The 23,328-nt window shown below is 45.0% G+C and overlaps 1 protein-coding gene across 4 annotated transcripts in view; it reads right to left on the bottom strand.

The window, feature by feature from the left end:
• Positions 1 to 407: 407 nt before the first annotated feature.
• MORC2 (MORC family CW-type zinc finger 2) overlaps positions 408 to 23,328 on the bottom strand; it is a 60,529-nt gene continuing 37,608 nt past the window's right edge. For all 4 annotated transcript variants that reach the window (XM_010563363.1, XM_010563364.1, XM_010563366.1 and 1 more), the window contains 16 exons: positions 18,097 to 18,179; positions 17,613 to 17,698; positions 14,147 to 14,287; positions 13,460 to 13,614; positions 13,188 to 13,316; positions 11,753 to 11,858; positions 6,680 to 6,812; positions 6,244 to 6,318; positions 5,741 to 6,130; positions 5,222 to 5,365; positions 5,076 to 5,130; positions 4,145 to 4,286; positions 3,615 to 3,806; positions 3,426 to 3,519; positions 1,968 to 2,156; positions 408 to 1,024 (listed from right to left, as the gene is read on the bottom strand). In XM_010563363.1, coding sequence (XP_010561665.1) covers positions 956 to 1,024; positions 1,968 to 2,156; positions 3,426 to 3,519; positions 3,615 to 3,806; positions 4,145 to 4,286; positions 5,076 to 5,130; positions 5,222 to 5,365; positions 5,741 to 6,130; positions 6,244 to 6,318; positions 6,680 to 6,812; positions 11,753 to 11,858; positions 13,188 to 13,316; positions 13,460 to 13,614; positions 14,147 to 14,287; positions 17,613 to 17,698; positions 18,097 to 18,179 — 2,183 coding nt within the window. In that variant the 3' untranslated portion in view covers positions 408 to 955. The remainder of the gene's footprint in view (positions 1,025 to 1,967; positions 2,157 to 3,425; positions 3,520 to 3,614; positions 3,807 to 4,144; positions 4,287 to 5,075; positions 5,131 to 5,221; positions 5,366 to 5,740; positions 6,131 to 6,243; positions 6,319 to 6,679; positions 6,813 to 11,752; positions 11,859 to 13,187; positions 13,317 to 13,459; positions 13,615 to 14,146; positions 14,288 to 17,612; positions 17,699 to 18,096; positions 18,180 to 23,328) is intronic.

The raw sequence follows: 23,328 nt of genomic DNA, 5'->3' as shown, positions 1-23,328 counted from the left end.
AGGCTCAAAATTCCAGCACTCTAATAAAATTACCCAAAAGAGCAAGTTGATCAAAGCAATGCAAGGCTGAAGAAGTGACAACAGAACAGAGGGTCACTTTATTTTCAGCTGGTTGAGGAGTTCTTCTGCTGTTGCAACTTTGCCTCAAAGAAATAGCAGCAAAAGTGTGCAATAAGGTGACTGCTAGAAAAGAATCTGCTCCAGCTTTCTCCCTCTGATGATCACAACCCACTGCGAGCAGCCTAAGAGGCCATCTTCTAAAAGGATCCTCAGCCCCTGACTGTTAGCATGGTGAAAACTACACCTGCTTACAGAGGAGACCTCATATTCAGGAACCTCACTGCACTGGCAAGTGCCAATCCCCTACCCCTAAGCCTCTCAGAACCACCAAGATTTCATCCCCTCCACTCACACTTACACAGGGAATGTGTTTTGATCTCCTCCGTGTAACTCAAATTCCTGACTTGGCTTTCTCTAGCCCAAGTTCAGTATCTTCGAAGTCTGAGTCCTAACCTCCTCTTCCATAACTCAAGGCTTATTTTTAAGTTGCTGCCAGGTTCTTACTTGAGACAACCTACTAGGCAGGATGTTCTGGTCTTCCAGGTTTAGCACATGAATATACCCCAGATGCAAAAAGGGTACTCACACTTTTACCTCACTAAAAACACACAGCAACCCTCCCATCATATCAGGCACAGTTCCTATTTCTTTTAAAAATAAATATTTATAAACAAAAGGAAGAGATTCAGAGAACTACAATGTTAAAAATTTTCCTGCCAACAGCACAAATCTCTTTTTTATGTAAAGTCACAAGAACAAGTTGTACACCAACACAAGTACTGTCTAAAAACCCTCTCTCCTCATCAGCTGCCACAGTCCTCTACTGCAGGAATCCACATCTCCCGTCACAGCAACCAGCTCCTCTGCACTTCTCTAGAACTTGTACTGGGGCTGCTCAGTCTCCTTTCGTGATCAAGTCCTCGATATATGCATCCAGTTCATCATCTGTATTAATATCAATGTCCTGAAACCAAAAGCACAAGAAATACCAGTGAAAAGTGAATCTTGAAGAACAGTGCAAGAATGGACAAGACAGAGCAACACAGCATCATCTGCAACATATGTGCTGGTCAGCCTTTATGCCCTGACTTCCAGGACTCTCCAGCTGCTGACATCTGCTGTGAAAGCACCACCAGCTTTCTTTGTCAGAGCCTGCCTGACCGCGCCTGGAAACCAGTCAGCATTTGATGCTCAAACAACACATTCAAGCAACAGTTTTACTGTGCTGATCTGGTTCAAGTATTTTTTTTTTTTTTATTTTTTTTTAGCTTTAAACCACATTTTCCTAATAAGGAGCAACTGCTTCCATCTGCCTTCAGTAGCTTTTCCATTGGGTGGTCTTAATTTTCTGTAAAGTACTTTTTTTATTTAAAGTTTATGTATTTAAAGCTTTTATTTAAATATATATTTGCTTTTTTAATTTACTATTTAATAGTATAATTAATAAATAGATTTCACCATAACATTTTTATATTATTTGTTTAAAGGTTTGCATTTCTATACGTGGGGTTCAGAATCTAGCACCACATTTCTGCCCAAGAATGGAGCAGAAATACCCTGCAGAACACTGCCTATGCCCAGAGAAATTTTCCTGCAGCCCCATGTTTCATAGCAGAAAGTAGAAAACAAATGGAAGCTGTGCACTATGGACACACCATGAAAAATCCATCTGTGAAAATCAGCACTCATCAGGACCTCCAAGGCCTGGATCCCAAAAGATGGGCAGCGACAGCAGCTACGCGCTCAGCTGCTTCTGATGGTCTAAGCCCAAGTTGCACCCAATTGAGAAAAAGCTGAAGCCCAGTTAAATGCTGAACTAAAACATCTCAAGTGCCTGGCGGGGCCTGGGTCTGGGGAAGGTTGCTGCTTGTGGGGCAGTTTTGGTTTTGCACCCCTTCCTCACCCACCTCCTGCACTTTCTGCAGAAGGGCCACAATGTTAGTCCTCAGTTTCTGCAGTTTCTCCTCCGTTTCCTTCAGCTTTCTCTCTGAGTTGCGGAGGTTTTCTTCACAGGCTTTGGCCCGGGCATCAGCACGTGTCTGATATGAATTGCACAGGTTCTGCAGACCTACCTCATACTGTTTGAAATATTCTTTCTGTGGAAGACAAAACACAGCAGATGACGCATTAAGAAGCGGCACCGAGCATCAAGAAAAGCCCAGCACTCGCAACTTGCAGAAGACTTCAGCTACCAGCACCCTGTGACCGCACACCCTGCCTGCGGTCGTTACCACACTCACATTTACATTCCTGATTTGCCTACTGCAGGCAGCACAAAAATCATATGGGTTTTCACATTCCTCAAAGACCAGAACTGCAACAAAAGCTGCCTGAATTCAGATTAAGGATGCAGCATGTTTTAAAAAGCCTAAAACCACAGTTAGGCTGCAGAAAGATCTGACAGGCTCTGTACGCAATGAGTTTCTTTAGTATAGACCACCCAGACAACACAGCTTATTATTGCAAGGTAGGAACATCTATACTTGCAGAAAACTCCAGACAAGACCAACATGACCTGCAGAAGCAGCAGGACCGGTAACTCAAAGCAGACACCTGAATTAGCAAGAGAAAAAAGGAAGAGACAAGAGAGACTGCCAACACATACACTGCAAGTGAGGGAGTAGGGTGTTTTGAAGACTACCAAATAAGCAGTGGCTGTTGTCATTTGGTCATTCGTAGGTGGCTTTTGACATTTGTAGGTGGCTTTTGTCACCTACAGATGCCTCCTGAAAAGGTCTCCCTTTGTGGTATGTCAGAGAAGAGAGAAGTCAAGAGAAGCCAGTACCATTTCTCTGCATTTCAGCCTGTACTGGACCTTCCAATACCAGCACACAGACACTGGTGCAGGCTGTCCCATATGTTCCTTCCTCAAATTAATGGAGGCCACACCAAAAGCCTTAAGATGTACAGCTGACTCACAGGTGGTCAGCCTGTTCACCTGGAGAAGTGTGAGGGGGGTTGGCTTCTGTGTTCTCTCCCATTTTTAAGATTGCCTCCGCATAAGTTAGATTTATAAGGTTGGGGACAAAAAAACCCGTGTACCTACATCCTATTCTACAAACCTCTGACCCGGCCCCTCTTTTTTAAAAGCTTAACAGCAATGGACAAGATGTTAGGATAATAGCAGCCAACAGCTTTCCCACACAGATGTATGGTAATTAAAAAAATCCTCAGACAACAACTGCCAAAAGACCTAAGGCATGTTTCAGAGGCTCTCATTCTTTTTCCCAGCTATGTTAGTCTAAGGATCCAAATAACCTTTTGCAGAGTGCAATCTTGTATCAACAGGATGCACACTTGCTGTAAGAATGGAATGTGTGTGTGGAAAAATCCCAAACTTACTTTTCTAGAAATACCGAACTCACCAAGGGAAATGCCAACAACCCTTCCGAGCTCATGGAACTCAGCTCCTTCTTGGAGATAGGAAAATTCGGAGGTAAGAAGTACCGCAAACAATTTCTACGCAGGAAAGAAAAACACAAAGCCAGAATTGGGAGTTTAAAAGACTAAAGCAATCAGACTGTAGCAGCTCACAAGAACTGCAGTGAACCCACCGAAGAATCTGGACTAGTAAGTCTACTGTTTCTTGGCTGCTGCTGGGACCAGTGGTATCTGGTTCAATTCTGACACAGTCTGAGGTAGAAGGTTCAGCCACAACAACCTCCCCTTCCTGCTGTGTATCTGGAGCCTGGTACTCAGGAGAGGGAGGCTTCATCAACCTCACATCCTCACTGCCCTTCTCTACCCTGAAAAAAAAATATTAAGGGAAAGTCATATATCTTTTTCTACATTGGCCATACCTGAAACACTGTTAACAGCTTCATTAGAACCTGTACCCAGCTGTCACTCTAAGACCTCTAGATTATACAAGAGCTGCCTCCATCAAAGTGATGGGCAGACTGTATGGAGTCTGTCATGCTCATTGGAATCAGTCTGCTCATGAAGCAGCTGGACAGTCCTGAGCAAACACACGCTCCCCGACATGACAGCAACATATTTGTCTTCAGCATCTATGGAAGTAAAGTGGGGTCTTCCTCCTGAAAGCAAAACAAGCCTCCAAAATCCAGTAGCTAGAGATAGTTACCAGCGATCCCTTGGTGTGGTGTCTGTAGGAACATAATCAAACTTCACCTTCCAGCGTACTGCATGCTTGCCCATTTCCACAGCTGTGACACGGCCCGTGAACCACTCCTTGTTCACCCGCACTTCCACATGCAGCCCTTTATCTGCAAGAAGGATGACAGTAAGGATGTTTGCAAACATTCAGATGCTGGAGAGCATATTCTGCATGAACTCTAGAAAAGAGAGCCACCCTCTGCGGGGAGCAAACCTAAACCTGTGACAATTCCTTCAAATGGTATGTAAACCATAAAAACACCACTATCCTACTTAAGAGTCGGAAGATGCTAGGAAATTATATGGCATTTTCAGACAGAGGGTTTCTCTTGTACTCTGGGCTGTTCGACATGGGCTTTCCAGGCTTTTGTTGGCCACTAGGACAATTTGCCACGTGCTCCTAGTGGGTCACTTTCTGGACAGCTCCTTGGGATCAAGCTGAAGAAATGCCCTGCTCTGGCAGAAGGTGCAATACCATCCTGGCTATCATCTTTCCTGGGGGTCTCTCAGCTCCTCTTCTCTCACAGCACCACAGCAGGTCTAGATACAGTCCTCAGCATTTCCCAGCTAACGTGGCTGCATGATCCATTCAGTTAGGAAGGGTGAGCACGACATGAGTCTACACCACGCAGCCAAGCATCACACCCACCAACGTGATGCAGCCCTCAGATTACAGATGTTCCCACGCCACAGCTGCCTCTTGTCTACTCAAGGGGTTCCTGGCCCAAAAGTTTCATGTGAGTTAGAGTCATCTCAGGGTTTGGGACCCAAATTTACACTAATTCTTATTTTAAAAAGCTCATTAATCAAATTACACATTTAACCAGTGAACCTAGTTCTGCAACAGTTCTTTTCCACTGTGTTAGATGACAGAGGCAGTTCAAGGGTTCATTTCTCACCTTTCTGAGCTTTCTTCAGTTCTGCCAGATCTTCTTCCCCAGCACTGTCTGTGAGCTGTGAGCAGAGAGGGCTCAGATTAGCTGCCTCCCACCAAGATTATAACACTTGACAAATACTTTCTGCTGGGAAACCAGTTTACTCTCACCTCTACCACCACCTCACTGGAATCCTTCTTCTCTTCTTTCACTGCCACAAATTTTCCCCGTTTTGCCTTCTCCTTCTTGTGCTCCCCCTCCTCCTCAGACCCGTCCTCTGTGGTGTTCAAGGTCCTCTTCCGAGTGGTGGAGGCCTGTAGGAAGCAAACAAGCTCTAGCTATAATTCCAGCATGCTACCAACCAAAACCTTCCTTCAGCCAAGTTAAAAAAAAATGCACAGCATCCAGTATTTCGTTTGATAGTTAATTAGCTTTTCCAGAAGGTTTTAGCAGGTGCTACGTGATCATGCAAACGCTCACCCTGCCACACCACATTCTTTTTTTTCCTAGAGAAACAGTCTGGTCTAACAGGAAAGAGATGAAACAGCTCTTTACCCTAACCCAAGAGTAAAGTAAAAGTTATCTTGTCCCACACAGGGACTACAGTGCAAATCCCATGCAACAGAGCAAGACAGGCTACGCAGAATAGTAGGTAAGGAGCTGATAGCTTTCATCCCATCGAGTCTCACCTGTGGGCATTTGACAGTGGCAGATTTCTTCAGTGCTGGCACTTTGGCAACTTTTGGGCTGGGTGTCTCACGTGAGCTTTTGGGGCTCTGCAGGACAGCAGAAGGTGGTTTTGTTGTTGTACCTGGTTTGGCAAGAGTTTTTAAAGCGCTGTTGGACTTTCCAGCTGTCACAGTGTGCTGGTGTGTCCTGGAAGTGCTGGCCTCCTCTTTGGAGAGCATGCTTGCCAGTTTGGGAGTGCTGATGTTTGGCCAAGGTGAAGAGCTCTTTTTCAGCTGACTGATGGACTTGGGAAGAGACACAGGTGGTGGTGGTCTGCTGGGAGCGTTCTTGATTACATCAGGTAAAGGAGGAGATCGTGGGCGCTGAGGTCGGGTCTGTGACTGGGTGTTCTGAAACAAATGAGGGTATACAGAGAGAAAGGACAGAAGAGTCAGGCACTGCTTTTCAGAGCAGCTAAGGACAGCACAGAAGAGTACAAAACCTACAGTGGTATCCCATTTACCTCCTCTGCAGGCCGTGTGGTCACTTCCAGAGGCAGTTTCTTTAAGTCAGCTTGAGATCGAATGGGAGTGGTTTTCTATTTTTATTAAAAAAAAAAAAAAAAAAAAATCAGAAAGGCCATCTTTAAAAGCTGTCAGGGCCTGCCTGAACCCAGCCCCGCAAACAGTTTTCAAGTTTAAAATCAAGAATTATATGAAGGCTTTTTCTGTGTCCTTCAGGAGACATCCCTTCATCTGAACACCAGCAGTCACTCCCATTTTCCTAGCAGAAAATGAAATGCAGGCTGAGATGCTTGTTTTCTGTTATTAAAACAACCCCTACCCCATGAAGGAGCACAGGTGGCATTAGAGGCTGAGACAGACATGACTCAGCATCAGCTATTTGCACTGGGAGGTCCCTCAAACCTGCTGTGCTTAGCTGGAGACCTCCAGATTCACCTGCAGTGCTTCCAGCTTCTCCTGCTGCTGGCGGATTTTCTCTGTCAGTTGTTTCTGCTTTTCCTCCTGTGATTTTAAGTCTTTCTTCAGAGTTCCCAGTGGCACCTTCTGCTTCTGCTCTGCAGCTTCACATCTAGCACGAAGGGAATGCAAGACAACCTCAGCAACGACAGCAGAACCTGCATTGCCTTATACACACAGCATTGTCCCCATATCCCATCCCGAATGCAGCAGTAAAACCACTTTCCTTTCTGCAGTAGCCACAATCTCAAAAACAGTGGTTTTCTTCTTGGGAATCACATATATGATTTAAGGATCAAAAGCATAGTTAAAAACCAAGCCATTTACACTGGGAATTACCAGTTCAGAGCCCAGGAGCTAAACAAAGCTTAGGAATGAACAGCTGTGACTGGTTTTGTGTAATTTCTGTACTCTGGACTTTTACAGCAATTTTCCTTCCTATCAACTTATGTCTTCATATCAATTCCTCTTTTTACAGACTTCCTTTCCATTTAGAAAGGAAAGCTTATTACCAGTAACCTGTGATTACGATGTCATTTACATGAGCCTTCCAACAGAAGATGCACTTTGCCTTGTCGCCCAAGGCCACAAAGTTTTCCTTTGCAATATCCCTTAACTGTTTGCTTTTCCCATCCTCTTCAGCTTATGGCCTACAGAATAGTGGCGAGTATTCTACTCCCTCAGGTCCTCTCAGGTGCAGAATCCTGGAAGAGTCCTTGAGAGAGGAGGAAAACACAGGTAGGAAATACATGGAAGTGGACTGGCATCACCTTCAAATTTCCGGCTGAGCAGCTGGCTATCAGGAGCATTGCCAGAGGAAGAAGAGGGGACTGAGCGGTTTCCAGGCTCACCTCCTGTCACAGAACCGAGTCACAGACAGACACACCAGGATCAACCCCTTCAGGACAAAGTCATGCAGGGATAATGTGAGACAGGAAAGCAGCAGTAGCAAAACAACTCTTGCACAATGAAGAGATCCAGCTGACTCATACGCTGCCTTGGAGGCAAGCTGTTAAAAACTTCCCGCAAGCGTGAGTCTTACAGATAAAGGGAGGACCCCGCTCTCCTTGTGGATCACACAGAGCTCCAAGAGGCTGATGAGAGATGATTTTAATCTCGATCTCTGATCCTGAACCTGCCAGTTGATGGGATATCCCCTAGCCTACGAGATACATACTGTGATCAGCTTTGTCAGTGGAAAGGAGCACAAGCAGCAGTTTCTCCATCAGCTTCTTCTCAGCTGAAGCACTGCAGGGGATTTTTTCATAGAACGATTACTTCCTCTGCTAAGAAAGCATCTGTCATCACTGCAAAATGACTGCCTGACACCAAAGCTGCAATTCCCAAAGATAAAGCTGAACAAGTGGCACCATATGCAAGTTTCCCAGCAAACACCATCTCCTATGCCATTGCACGGATTGAGGCTGAAAATATTGTTAAGCTGTATCTTACAGCACAAGAAAGTATGAAAGTGCCTGTTAGTTCTGCCGACAGGAAAAAATTAAGACTACTCATGACATTCAAAACCACAGATTGCATCACTAGAGGCAGCAAGTCAGAAAAAAGGAATTATCTTTGTAGTCAGAATAGTCTGCAACTCAGCACCAAGACTTTGAAGGTCTTCTGGTGCCAGGAGACAGTCTGAACATCAACTCTGACAGTGCTTCATCTTCAACTCGGCTGGATAAGATTCTGCACAGACCCTTATGCCCCACAAGCTTGAAAAACGCCACCCCCCCCCCCGACCATGGTGGCAACAACAGTGCTTCCCAAATCCTCAGTCCTCCCTCAGACAGTACAAATACATGGAATGGAACAATTGGGGCACATGGTCAAGACACAGAGGTGAAAGTGTCCAAACCCATGGCACAAGGACACAGCAAGAAACACCAGGCAGTAGAGGACTTAGAAGGGAAGTTCAGAAGTGCAGTGACTGCAAGGAAGCCCTGCTTTCTACTGGCACCAAGCAAGCCAAAGGATTACTAGTACAACTTCTGTAGAAAACTTTCTGCCTTGTGTAAAAGGACACAACCACACTCACTGTTGAAAGGTGCATGTGAGCCTACTCAATCCAAAAATATTCCAGTTATTTATCCTCCCAGAGTAAGACTCCTGAGATCCCTTTCAAAGAAGCTGAAATGACCAGAAGTTTGGATCACCTGCCCAAAGCACCTCACCTGCCCTTTCCCACCTCTCTGCAAGGCGGATGTGGGATGACAGCATGTGTGCGCATACTGCGGAGGCACTCTAACTCATGCCAACCAATGTCCCAACATGTTCTCACGTGAAATGCAGCCAAACCCCTCCAAATTTTCAAGGTATTACAAATACAAAATTTAAATTCTTTCATCAATACATCACGTTCCTTTTAGGTTACATCATAAAAAAATCTCATCTGCACATATACAGAAGAGCACAAGACAATGGCAGGTGGGGGAACCTGAGTAACACCCTTCCCTGGCTACTTCCAGGCCATCCCAGCAACCACCAGCCCATCCAAGGCCTATTTCCACAAGCCCAGAGGCCCAAAGGCAGATCAGGAGATGCAAATTAGGTACTTAGAAGAACAGATACCCAGCCTGGGCTCCTGCCAGGGTAGCCTCAGCCCCAGTGTCCAGTCAACAAGAGCGGCTCTCCGAAGCATCTTTTGGACCAACAGGAGGAACCAAAAGCAGGTAAAGGAAGGGACTGAGATGATTTGGGGAGGAACAAACATGGAAAAACAGAGAAATAAAAGGCTAAAGAGGGCCAGTTGTACATAAACAGTTGGCTGATCAGTACACTTGCCTTTGTACTAAACTCCATTTCTAACTGTTTTCCTGGGCGAGGGGCTCTATTCTGCGCGTGCATGTGTGTATGGGGGTCCAAGTGCCGGCAGCTGGAGTGAGACCACTGGTCGCAGGGCCTAGGTGCCACCAGCTGCAGTGATTGCAGGCATGCACATGAACATGTGATTCACAGCAATCATCAGGCCAGACAAGCCAGCAAGGAGGTGGACTGGGAGCAAGGGGAGGGGGTGTCTAAGGGTGAGCTAGCAGGAGCTGACTACTGGAGGGACCAGGGAGTCCTGCCAGACTGCTGGAGACAGGTATGGGAGTGTAGGCAGAGCTGTGGGGGCACCTCTAGGCAGGAAGCACCTGGGAAGAGCAAGAATCCAGATCTGCTATGGGATGGAGAGCATTCCTAAGGTGAGACGCTAGGTCTGTAGTGTGTATGTGTTATTTGTGTCCACGTGAGGAGGTCTGTACCCCTCACCCCCTGGAGCTGCAGGCCTTGGGGCTCATCTATCGCAGTGCAAGTAACCAGAGGGACAGGATCCAGCAGCCAGCTATAGACATATTTCCACTAGTGGTCCTTCATCCTCATCAGCCAAGAGGGAGAAGGATGAAGCTGCTGGTGTGGTTTGCGCTGAGTGCTGAGCATGTCCACCTGTGTTGATCTGCATGGCTGGACATGCATACACATGTGGTCTATCTGTGTTTGTGTGTGTGTCTACCAGCAACACATTCCCAGCCTTGCTGCTGCTTCCACCTGGGTAGCTGGAGGTGTAGCAGCCTCTCCTCGGGCTTGCAGATTCATCCCTGCCCCAGCAGTTTAGTCAGAAGACATCCTCAGCACAACCACACTTGTCGTAGCTCCACACCAGGGCGCAAATACGTGCAGCAACAGGGAAGCTAACATTGGTACTTTTCCAATGACACGTGCCAAAAGGAAGCAGCCAGAAAATCAATACTTTCCAGATATCAACATCAACACTTCTTTGCAGACTTTTCAGCCACAGATGTTAAAATTTTTATTCCAATTAAAAGTTACCACCTGTATTCATTCCCTTTGTCATTAAGCACTGAGCCAAGGTACCTGAATTACAGCTGAGCGGCTTCCCTTGTTATACAATAAAGACAAGAATCGGCTTCTAGCAGCGTCTCTCTCCACAGAGAAGCAGCAGCCTAGAGCAATCATTTTCCTCATTCAAATAAATGACTAGGTTCTACCTAAATTTTCTAACCGTGAAACACACCGCTAGGAAATGAATTGATGTATTGCTCCCTCAAATGTGCAAATGTCATTCTTGGGCTCACTGCAACTCAGGTGTTGCTGCAGTTTGCGTGTTTAATGGGTTGGAGCTATAGTAGCAATAAAAACAATTGCTAAGATCCCACTGAATATATATTGCTCCCGGCCTGCACTTATGACTATTCTTCAATTGCTGTCTATACTACCCACATTAAAATTAACCTGCATAAACTAAGGCTACAATCATTATTTCCAGTGGCAGTGCAGAAAAAACATAAAGGAACTTAATTTCACCAAGTCACTTCACTGGTTGAGGTTGCAGAGGCCTCCGGAGGTCAGCTGGTCCAAGTCCCTGCTTAGGCAGGGCCACTTGGAACAGGCTGCCCAGGACTGTGTCCTGGAATATCTCCATGGATGGAGACTGCACGTCCTCCCTGGGCAACCTGTACCTGTGCTTGGTCACCCTCAAAGGGAGAAAGTGTTTCCCGATGTTCAGAGGGAACCTCCTGTGTTCCGGTTTGTGCCCATTGCCTCTAGTCCTGCCACTGGGCACCACTGAGAAGAGCCAGGCTCTGACCTCTGTGCACTCTCCCTTCAGGTATTTATATACATTAATGAGATCCCCTTGGCTGAACAGCATATATTGGTGCCTGGGTTTGTTCCTCCCCAGGGGCAGGACGTTGCACTTCTCCTGGTTGAACCTCATGAGGTTCCTGTTGGCCCATTTCTCCAGCCTGTCCAGGTCCCTCTGGATGGATGCATGACCCTCTGGCCTATCAGCCACTCGTCCCAGTTCGGTGTCATCTACAAACTTGCTAAGGGTGTGCTCTGCAATTTGTGTATTGCACAAATGCCCAGCAACATGTCAGTTCCAAATACGTATGTCACCACTATTTCACAGATTGTGAGCACAACTTAAAGGTATAGAATTACTGCCTATCCCTCCAATTGTTCTCAAAGAAGAGATGACCAGAAAAAAACCCCAGACATGCAGATAAGGCATACTGCAGAAAAGTCTTTATATTAACTGATTCTTACCTGTCTTGTTCAGGATCAGGGTTCATAGAGCATACCCAGCTATCAGGGTAATTCTTCTCCACTGAACTCAGCTGGAATGGGAGAGTCCGCCATTTCAGACATACATCTGTTAGAGAAGCACTTCAGAAGTCAGAAATATACAGCCTGAGCCACAAGATCATTTTTTTCCATAGCACTTCTCAAGCCCATTTAACACCCAAGGACCACACCAATTTCCAAAGTATATCCAACGATAATAAGACCAGTGGCCAAAAAAAAAAAAAGTGAGACAGCCACAGGATATACTGAGTGAATTCTTGCTTCGTCCTCACAAAATGCTTGGAGGAAGACCTCAGATCTTGTACAAGGCATTCATTACAAGAATCTGATGAAGCCTGGCATCAACCGATACTAAAGGACCCCACATTCACTGCTGCAATGACAGCATGTACAAACCAACCTGAACAGCCAGTCCTGAAATGACTGCTCATCTCAGAAGTAAGTCTCTTACTGCTGTCAATACAAAACAAGGTCAGAGATTTATCCATTAAAAAAAAAAATTATAATAATCTAATAAATTTTAGATGAGCCAGGAAGACAAATTTGGTTTCCAGAGCATTGCTGGCTTACCAGGAAATCACCAGCTTAAAAAATCAAGTTTTGCCAAGAAAATGCAAACATTCTTAAATCAGGCTCTGGAAGGATGTCAACAGCAGAGGACAAGAAGAATGACAGGAAAGCCCCTCCTCTTTGGGAGGAACTTGGAAAGGACTGAGAAAACTGTCAAGGCAGGAGGACCTAACAAAATAATTCCACAAGACTGGCCTCACATTCCTTGCTACATTCTCATCCCCAAGTCCTGTGGGGAAAATGAGGTCGACAGAGTCTGGTGCCTCTCTACTAAGAGACAAAGTAGTTGTGTTGAGATCTCCCTTACCCCCAGAAGCGCTTAGCCAGACCTGTTCAGAGGTGCGCAGAAGAGAACCTGCATTAAGTTTGAAAGTCGACTGTAAATGGTTCCCTTCTGTGCTCACACCTAGTACCGATTAGCAGGCCAGTGCATCAGAATACAAATTACTTGGCTACTTTCCATTGCCTATGGGGAAGTTTCAGACCTTATTCTAGTGTTGGGATGGGTGGCTTTGGCCAGTTCCAGTTCATATGACATTTCTAAGCCTATTCTCAATACTGCTACTGGCCACACCTGCCCCATGCTGTAAGGGCACCTGAAGAACAAACTGTGCAGGAAAGGAACCTTGTGTCAAGATGTCTAAGTGTACCATCAAGTGCAGACAAAGGCAACTCACAGAAGGAGTCAAGACCTAGAAGGGGATAATGATAGCAAAGCTCATCTCAAATCTCCTACCCATTGAGCTGCTCCCCAACTGCAGCCAGGAGTCCCTCCCCACTTCCCCAGGGAGGACCAGCCTCCTACTCGCAACCTGGTCAGACGCACCGCACTGAATTGTGGTAGGGATCTCCATGGCTCTCCGGCGCTTGTAGCGGAGTTCACTGGATGGCGGCTGGTTCCAGTTTGCTGACAAATAACCAAATTCATCCCAGAACTTGATGATACCTCTCTGGGCTGGAAAACAAACAAGCCTCACTCAGTATGCAGCCACTACAACAAAAATCACCACCTGCACTCCTGACTGCCCTCCCCTGTAGCTGCCTTCCAGCCACCAAAGTTTCCCCTTCCAGCCCCTGGTAATTGTGAAGTTTCATTACCTATAGCAACATCCTTCCAATACTGAGCCAAATGCTCTCCCATGGCCTTCAGCAAGTGTCGATACTCTTTGGCATCAGCGAAGTCTTGTTTATTATGGGTAGGCTCCAGAACCAAATAGGGCACATCCACCACGCCTACTACTCCACCACATGCCCTGGAAGAGGGACACAGTCAGAAACATCATTGAACTACCAGGTCATTGTTCAGAGAAACAACATTGAGAATAGCAGGTGACATACACACTCAATCACCCACCCATTCCTGCAGCAGTACTGGTTTTAATTCATCAGCTTTCTAAATCAGACTCGAGCCAGCATGCAAAAAGTAAGGTGGGCTCAAATATTTGTATTTGCTTTCAAGACCTATTCTCCCTGTCCCTAGAATAAGGCAGTACTGCTACCAGTATTCATCAGCCCCAAATGCCAGCACTGAGCACAAAAGCCTCGCACTGCTGCAGGTATGACCAAAATCTGTGTAAAGAACTCTCTATCAAGAAACCAGGGAAATATTGGGCAATATTAAATATAATTTATTTTTCAGAATCCAAATTAAAGGCTGACAAAATGAGTACGCCTCGTGCTCGTGCAGAATGATTAATGCAGAACAAGGTTATTGCACAGCCTGTTATATGTAGGAACATGCCAGGCTTAAGCAAAAAGATTGCTGAAAAATCTCCAGGAACTCACATGCCACCCTCCAGCTGTGGGCCCACCTTCTCATACATCTTTATCAGTCGACTGCAATTATAAATGAACATGCCATCCAATTCACGCTGCTCAATATTCACACCAAAGATAAAATTCAGTTCTTTGGGTTCCTTCAGCGCCCTATAAGAGAAAGAAACAGAGTCTCAGAGATGTTGAAAATAAAACTAATTATTGGCCGCCATTAGAGAGAGGGTATGGAAAACCAGCACCTTTGAGCATTATGGGTTTACTAACACCTGTCCTGTAGTCTGCTATTTCAAAAAAACCAAAGCTTTTGTTTAATGTGCATTACAACTAAACATGAACTAAATAGAAAAACTTTGCAATACAGACACCAATTTAGGCTGGATAGTATCTATTCAGATAATTTAATGATTCATTTGGATATGTTTTCTCCTTCAGGAGTGGATTCTGTTTTTTATTTCAGATCTCTTGTTCAAAAAAATTACAGTTAACTAGTTTTATGAAAGTACTGTTAGGTACAGACTGGTCCTCTCCAATGCTATTTTGGTTTGTATTTTCCAGATGTAGATGTCTATGCTAGACAAAGCACAGAAATTAAGATTTTGATAAAAAACTACAGTCTTGATATTCAGATTCTGGAAAAGCTATTGTAATCACAATTTTTACAATGCTATTACTCTAAGTTCGAAAGCTGGAAGATACAACACACAGCCCAAGCAGAGCTTTTTTTCTGGAAATGACAGGATATCAACTTGTATGATTTCTACTTTATCTATGCAGCAGATGCCTTCAACAAAAGTTGGCCTCAAGTATGTTTGTGTGCACATACACATTTCTGAATCTGAATCTTTGATTATCAGGAATTTTATCTCCTGTGATGCAGAAAGCCTCAAGAGATTTAGATCTCTACTTTATAAATCCAACAAAATCCCCAGGTCTCACAAACAGAACTACTGCTCTTTAACACACTAAATTAAGTAAGTTTCACAGCGTCCATGAAATCCATGCTAAGGATTTTTCATAATGAGGATCCTCAGTTTCAGGCTGAAGGCATCATCAAACATGAGGTCCAATCTTCTAACTATTGAAAGGCAAAGTCTATACAACGGTCCCATCCACCCCTCTCATTTCTGACCCCCCCTTATCCCCCCCATCAAATTCTTAGCACTTACATGCTTTATCCCAATTAGGAATTTGATTTCTCCTTAAGTGACCAGTTGAAGATAGTGGAATTCTTTAAAATGATCTGTTGGCTGTCTACTAATATTAGATATGCACAATAATAATCTGCAGATATAAGATGCAAGTCTGTCTTAAGGGTCAGCATCTCAAAATAAATCCTGGAAATACATTCATTTCATGTTCATTTTCTGTTTAAAGCCATCCTCTTCCCCACTCAGACGTACAGGTACCCTATAACATACCTTCCTTTAAAACAGATGATTCTAAATAAGTTAGTAGGAAAACACCTGGAATAGCAGCTTTCAGTAATTTTAAACCTAAATCTTTGCTAAGAGGTGTTCTGAACACTGTCAAAAATAGAAGCTGGGCTAGAATGTTACCCTTTTGGTCTCAGCTCAGGCAGGTGGTCAACTGTGATTTGAAAACGTGAGTAGGTGTGGCAAAACACCCATCTCATGGACTAATTTTCTTTTTCTAACTTCTGGAAAAGGATGTAGAGCCTTAAATTTCAAGTAACAATGTGCACTCAGCTACAAAATAGGAAGGGCATCTCCTCCTTTTTATTGGAGAGGACAGGAAGTCAAATTATCATCCAAACCATGGAAAACTAGGAAGACAGTTAACTCTATCCCAGCTGAAACCAGGACAAGTGGTGGGCCAAAAGCCCAGGATTTTATTACTAGGACTTCAGTATCTGTCCTAGGACTTTAGTATCTGTCCTATCCGCTGGATTTATAACCTGACCTTACACAGGCTTTGGAAACCAGAAAGCATGTCCTTCATTGATGCACCCAGCACCAGAGAAACAGCAGAAAACTGTCCTAGGACATTCTCTATAACTCAAGAGTTTTCTGAGAGGCTACAGAAATTGTTTTGTACAGAAGGTTTCCCATTATACACATTTTTCAGGAATTTCTTCTGTTTGCTGGATAAAATACAAGATTATGGAAAAGCATGACCCTCTGAACTCTGATCTCTGGTGATGAATGCAGGGACACAGGGAAAGTCATATGCCTGCCCAGAGCTGGTGGAGCACCTGGCAGTTCTCGCCTGGGAGCACACACGGCTGAGTCTGTATGGAAATCCGGACAAAAGGCCTTTTCCTCTGCTGTGGGTTAGCTGTCACATATATGTATTTTCCTCATTATCACATATTTGAAACGTGACTAGAGATAACCTTTTGACATACCTACAACTGTGGTATCCTTCCAAACCAGCTGGTTTACATTTTGTGGCCTACAAACCTTCTCAGATTCAAACAAAGAACTGCTGAAAAAAACTTGGAATCTCTCATTTCCAACTAATCAATAAAGGCCATAGAGAAGCTATTTTCAAACAAACTTGTATTGTCCAAGTTCTTTGTTTGTTGTTCAGCTTTTTAAAAGGAAAAAGCAGGAAGGCCAGAAGACCATTCACAAAATTTTACTCTGTGCATTAATGTAATCAAACCCAAGAATTAAAAGACAAGCTGTACATGGAAGAGTACCTGGAAGCTGAAGAAAAGAGCTTCTCCCAAGGGTTTCTGCATTCTTCAGATCACAGCTCTAGCACTTTTAAATTAAAGCTGTATTTATTTATTTATTTTTAGCATCTTAAGATGCATTAGGCCTATCTCTGGCAACAAGTCTGGGATAGTTCTGACCTAAGCAGCCATGTAAACTAGCATGCAAAACAACTGGGTGGGAACAGAGACTTGGTATATACAAATCCCTAACTTTCTCAGACTCAGCATTTGTTTTAAGAGCATTTGTTTCTGGTTATGACTTCATTTGTTAAATGCATATGACAAATTTGCAAAAAAAACTGTATACAAATAGTGAAATATTCCTGTGAGTACATCGATAGCGAGGTTAATTGCAACCAGAGCTAAGTTAGAACAATGTCTTAGGATTTCACAGCACTGACTGTAACAGAACTCAGCAAGTTTTTAGAAAACACCTTCACAACTCTAAAAGCCGTTTCACTGTAACTTGCTAACATTTGTTTGCTTCCCTGAATCTTACCTGCAGATGAAAAAGCAAAAGAGTGAAAAAAGCTGACACGAAAACCACGTAAACATCACAGAAAACAGGGCAAATCCAAAGATGTCTTTCAGCAAGTAAGAGAGGAATAGCAGAAGTAACCAGAATAGCAAACTCAATCCCCTTGGTTTAACAGCCAGAGCATACAGGATGCCCACAGATATTTAAGCTTTGAGCCGAACTGCTCCCTCCACCACACAGGCAAAGTAGGAGAGACATCTGACCATGTGGAGTGAACAGCCTGGGAAAATCAGAGCTTTGAACCACCCTGCACTCACCGCTGCTTTGCATCCTTGATCCTTTTCTTGACATCAGCCTCCCGGCGCATGGTTATTGCGGAGTTTTGGACTTGACGTAGTGTCACCTGCAAACAGGCATCACATAGTAAAACCGCTGCTGTGAAATTCCTGAAATTAACTCACATTCTCCTGGCCTCTTCTCAGAGGCTGACATCAAACAAAGCACCTGGGGGCTGCCCTTCCCACTCAGGATATCCTGGTGGTTGTGGGCAGAGAAACATCAGCACGCTTCCCACTTGGGCTGGAAACCACATGCAGATGTTGAAGCATGTCCAGTGGTGATGAGACCTCAGAGCTGCCTGAACGCTGCTGGCAACTCACCACTGACTGAAGTTGCCCCCTGCTAAACCTACACACCAGCTGCTACCACTGGGTGCCGACCAGTCAGTGCTGCTCCAAAGCCACCACTCTGAATTGTTCCTCAGTGCCTAAAACGTGATGTGCTGCAAAGCACAAGGCTCACCCTGGACTCTCGCGTGAGATCCCCTCCTAGGCGCAGCTCAAGGGCACGGGCTTTACTCTCCGCCTCACGAGCCTTCTCCTCCGCTGAAGCACACAGGGAAAAGGATGATGTCAGCCATTCAGTACAGACAGCGATTCATAAGGCATTCACCTGAGGAGACCGATTTCCAGAGAGCCTTTGCTGGACTGACAAGCACAAGGGTACAAAGGTAACACAAAAAGGTACAAAATAAAACCCTACATATGAGAGGGCACCACCGACATGCCATCTTAAACTTGCTCAGAGTTCACAGTCAACATGGGCATAATAGCAGGGCTAAACTCTGTGAAAGCATGTTTAAAGGAAGGACCCACGAGGAAGTTGATGAGGAAGTGGAAAGAGTAAGGATGCAAGTGGCCCTGCCTGCTCTGCCTGGAAGCATGAAGGCAGAGAAAGGCTCTCACAAAATGAAGACTGAGTTCAGGCTTGAAAAGGAGTTACAAAGAGGTATTTTTCTTGCAGGGATGAAGGGAAAGGACTACTCTCAGAAATGCCTTTAGCTTTGATAATTGCTAAATTTTGTCTGGAAAACAACAATCCGTGCTACACACAAAACAGGACATAGCGTTTTGAAAACCTACCACTACACATGATCTTTGCACACAAAAAGTTTACGGCTTAAAAGAAACTCCCCTTTTCACTTCTCTCCCAGACTACCAACAAGACTGCCTGGCAATAGGTACACATCACCCTCATATTGCTTAAGATTCATCCAACAAATTTCGTTTTCAGCGAAGAGATCCCTTCCTAAAATTGAGACACAAGGTGCTTTGGCAAATTAGCACCACGTACCTTGCATCTGCGTGCTCTCCATCCACAAGCACATTGGCTACAACTCTCTCATGTTCCCTTTCAGGTCAGAAGCCTGTTCTGCTCACAGCTGTATAAGAACTAGTTGAGTCACCTTCCTCTGTCCCACAGGCTATGAGGTCCACGGGGGTAAACGTGGACTGGCAAGTAATGCCCTGCTTGGGCAGGGCAAGTTGGAGCTGCAGCTGCCACCTGCAAGGACCCGACTCCGGCACGTGTGCTGTGGATGCAGCACTAACCTTGCTGCAATGCTCCTCATGCTTGCTTCCGAGGACAGAAGTTTCTGAAAGAGGATGCAGTGACACTGCAGCCTTCATGAACTGTAGAAATTTTTAAAAGAAATAGACTGGTATAAATAAAGTATGAACGGAAATGTTTATGTGCAATATGACTAGAAGAAACAATAAAGCATAGGTTAAAATAGTGGCATGTGCTGACAGGCACAGATACGATTTGTGTCACAATTTGTGCCATTATCCATCATATCTGAGAAGTTGTGGTGGTCTAGTTAAGTTCCCACCAACTGGAAAATGGGAAACATAACCCCCATTTTTAAAAAGGGAAAAAAGTAAGACATGGGGAACTACAGGCCAGTCAGTGTCACCTCTGTGCCCAGCAGGATCATTGAGGACATCCTCCTGGAAAATATGCTAGGGCACATGGAAAATAAGGAGGCGATTGGTGACAGCCAACATGGCTTCACTAAGGGCAAATTGTGCCTGACAAACTTGGTGGCCTTCTATGATAGAGTTACAGCATCAGTGGATAAGGGAAGAGCAACTGACATCATCTACCTGGACTTGTGCAAAGCGTTTGACACTGTCCCACATGACATCCTTGTTTCTAAATTGGAGAGAAATGGATTTCAGGGATGGACCACTTGGTGGATGAGGGATTGGCTGGGTGGTTGTACTCAAAGAGTTGTGGTGAATGGCTCAATGTCCAAGTGAAGACCAGTGACGAGTGGCATTCCTCAGGGGTCAGTATTGGGATTGGTACTGTTTAACATCTTTGTTGATGACATGGACAGCAGGATTGAGTGCACCCTCAGCCAGTTTGCTGACACCACCAAGCTGTGTGGTGTGGTCAACACAGAGGAGGGAAGGGATGCCATCAGAGGGACACTGACAGGCTTGAGAAGCAGGCCCATGTGAACCTCATGAAGTTCAACAAGTTCAAGTGTAAGGTCCTGCACATGGATCAGGGCAATCCCAAGCACAAATACAGGCTGGGTGATGAGTGGATTGAGAGCAGCCCTTCGGAGAAGGACTTGGGGGTGTTGGTTGACAAGAAGCTCAACATGACCCAGCAATGTGCACTTGCAGCCCAGAAAGCCAACTGTATCCCTGGCTGCATCAAAAGAAGCGTGACCAGCAGGTTGAGGGAGATGATTTTCCCCCTCTACTCTGCTCTTGTGAGACCCCACCTGCAGTACTGCGTTCAGGTCTGGGGCCCCCAACATAAGAAGGACATGGACCTATTGGAGTAGGTCCAGAGGAGAGCCACAAAGATGATCAGAGGGCTGGAGCACCTCTCCTGTGAAGACAGGCCGAGAGACTTGGGTTTTTCAGCCTGGAGAAGACAAGCTCTGCAGACACCTTATTAGCAGTCATCCAGTACCTAAAGGGGGCCTACAAGAAAGCTGGAGAGGGACTTTTTATGAGTGCATGTAGTGATAGGACAAGGGATAATGGCTTTGAACTGAAAGATGGTAGATTTAGATTAGATCTAAGGAAGTTCTTTACTGGTGAGACACTGGAACAGGTTGCCCAGAGAAGCTGTGTATGCCCCATCCCTGGAAGTGTTCAAGGCCAGGTTGGATGGGGCTTTGAGCAACCCAGTCCAGTGGAAGGTGTCCCTGCTCGTGGCAGGGGCATTGGAACTACATGATCTTTAAGGTCCCTTCCAACCCAAACCGTTCTATGATTCTATAATTTGGAAATACAACTGGTACGCACTGAGGGATAGTGCAGCTTACAACAAGGTGAGCCGTAGGCCTGCAGCCTCATAGCAGGAGGGCAGCAGTGTGGCTGCAGCACACCCTATGAGCCATCTCCCTCCCTGCTCTCCCACCAGGTAGACAAACTGCAGGTGAGACACCCAGAACAAGGAAACACAACAGTGGAGGAGTGACCTCACCTAAGACTTACAGAGGATGAGGTAAGCAAGAAGATGACAGGATAGCAACCGGCTCCTAGAGGTTACCAAGCACCTCTCCAAAAAACAGCACTCAGTTGCCAGCCAGAAGGCATACAGAATGCTGTAGCTAGTGTTTGATAACCGGCATCCACCATCCTCCATGGCATGGTCAGCATTACTTGTGGAAATGCACATTTTTGGTGTGTGCAGCTACGGGAATGCAAAAGGGCACACTCAACTTACTTAAACCATTACAGTAAAAATCACCTTTCTTTTCTATGTAGTGTTACATTTGAGTTTGATTCCACTCATTCCCACAGAAACACACTCTGAGGTTCACAGCAGCTTACCAAGCAAGTCACAGCAGAACTGCACTGTGCAGCCGACTTCATCATCAAGAGACAGCTTGGCTAAATATGAACACACAGGTGTTTGGAGACTGCTTAAAACACTTGGTCCATTTAAATCAAAGCTTGTACAGTAGAAGCTGCTGGGCTAAACACAACTGTGTCTAGAGGGAAGATGACCCGTAAGGGCAGAGGTCAAACCTGCTCCACTAATGCAAACTGAGAAGGCATGGCTGACAGGGAGTGATTCAGTTATGAGTCTGAGGGTTGAGGCCCTAATAGGCAAAAACACATACCCTAAGCAGGACGATGAGCATACAGCAGCTAGAATCTGCATTCATGTCCTCCCAGGGGACAACAAGCATGGCATACCCATGGTACTGCCAAGCAAGTCACTGGACACACAAAAATACTCCAGACTCACATCCAGTGCAGAACACAGCTGTTAACGACTTTCAATATTGGACACCCACATAACTCCTCACCTTTTCTGTTTGTCTGCTTTTCAAACTTTGTAAGAGGAATTCTTGAAACTAGGCAATGGCAATACCGAGATGCCTCAGTGCAATATTCAGTCTTGGTTCAGAAATACACAGAAAGCAGCTGATGGTCTTTCACAGATACCTTGCCCAGGAATGGTTCTTTTTCCCTGTGTCCATCCACTCACTTAGGGATCTGGATGCTACAGCTTATCACCTGAGGCAGGAAAGTTAGTTCCCAGGGAATGAAGAGTGACTTTTCCTCATCTTAAATACATGCTTGTCTTCACTCCCGAGCCAGGGCTCTTTTTGCATATGTCAAAGTCATGTCACCAATAGTCATAGCTGCTCATACGTCTTTTTTTCTTTTCTTCCCCCTTTCTGCCCCTATAGCTCTTTTTCAGTTATTGTAAGTTTTGGTTCAACAAGCTCATAAGTACTTCCAGAGACTCATCAATCCCTCAGTAGAGTTCTACAGTATGATGGATTCCAACACATCCCTGGCAGGCAGCCACAGCACACTGGAACTGTGGTTAGCTCAGCGGAGACCCACCATTTCTCACAATGCACCCCTACTTTTGAAAGAGAAAACTGCAAATCATTCCCTGGTGAAGATCCCTCCTAAAAGCGGTGTGCATCCTCAAGAGAAAATATATGCTGGAGATGACAAGAAATTAATCTTTTCTATCAACAGCAGGACAACAGAACTTGGTTGTTACAGATTAAATTCATTTTACTAGAAGCAAAGGAAGGAGATCTGTGCCATTGAAGCTGAGGCTAATGCTACAAGAATGTTTTAGTCCTAGAGGCTTCATGTGATCAAATCTTCTAGAAAACAGTTTGAGGTCCGCCATGAGTTTTCACCACCATGTTCAAAGCCCTTTTCAAAACCCACTTCAGCACCAGAAGCAGCAAGCTAGCTTTGGTGATGAAAATGAGTTTATGTTTCTGTGCCAATGGTATCTGTTCTTAGCACTAGGACACCGAATGGCAGTATTCTTCAGTGTCAAGACACTAAAGTTCACCTTTTAAACATCATGAAGGCCTCATGGACTGCTGCAAGAAAGAAGCCTCTCTAAATCACGCTATTTGTACCTTCTTGAAAAGCAATGCCAGTGTGTGCTGAACATAATCTAAATCTAAAAAAAATAATTCATCTATGAGGATTGAGGCCCAGGATAATATCTGCTTAAACTTCATAGTTTCAAGTCTATCTTGTTAGGTTGTACTTCGTAAAGAAGGAATAAGGAACATCACAATTTACACAATTTCATTTTGCTGCTTTGCTTTGGGCAGGGTCAAAATCATGCTGCCCTTAATGTCTCTGCACAGGCTGAACGTGGCACTGTCACTTCTGTATCTGACCTGCGCACACACGCATACATGCCTAGAGCAGCTTTTACACAGGGAGAGAGGAC

This window comes from Haliaeetus leucocephalus, unplaced genomic scaffold (assembly GCF_000737465.1).
Source record: "Haliaeetus leucocephalus isolate CR32 unplaced genomic scaffold, Haliaeetus_leucocephalus-4.0 Scaffold165, whole genome shotgun sequence".
Lineage (NCBI taxonomy): Eukaryota > Metazoa > Chordata > Aves > Accipitriformes > Accipitridae > Haliaeetus > Haliaeetus leucocephalus.
This window is presented reverse-complemented; position numbering and strand designations above follow the sequence as displayed.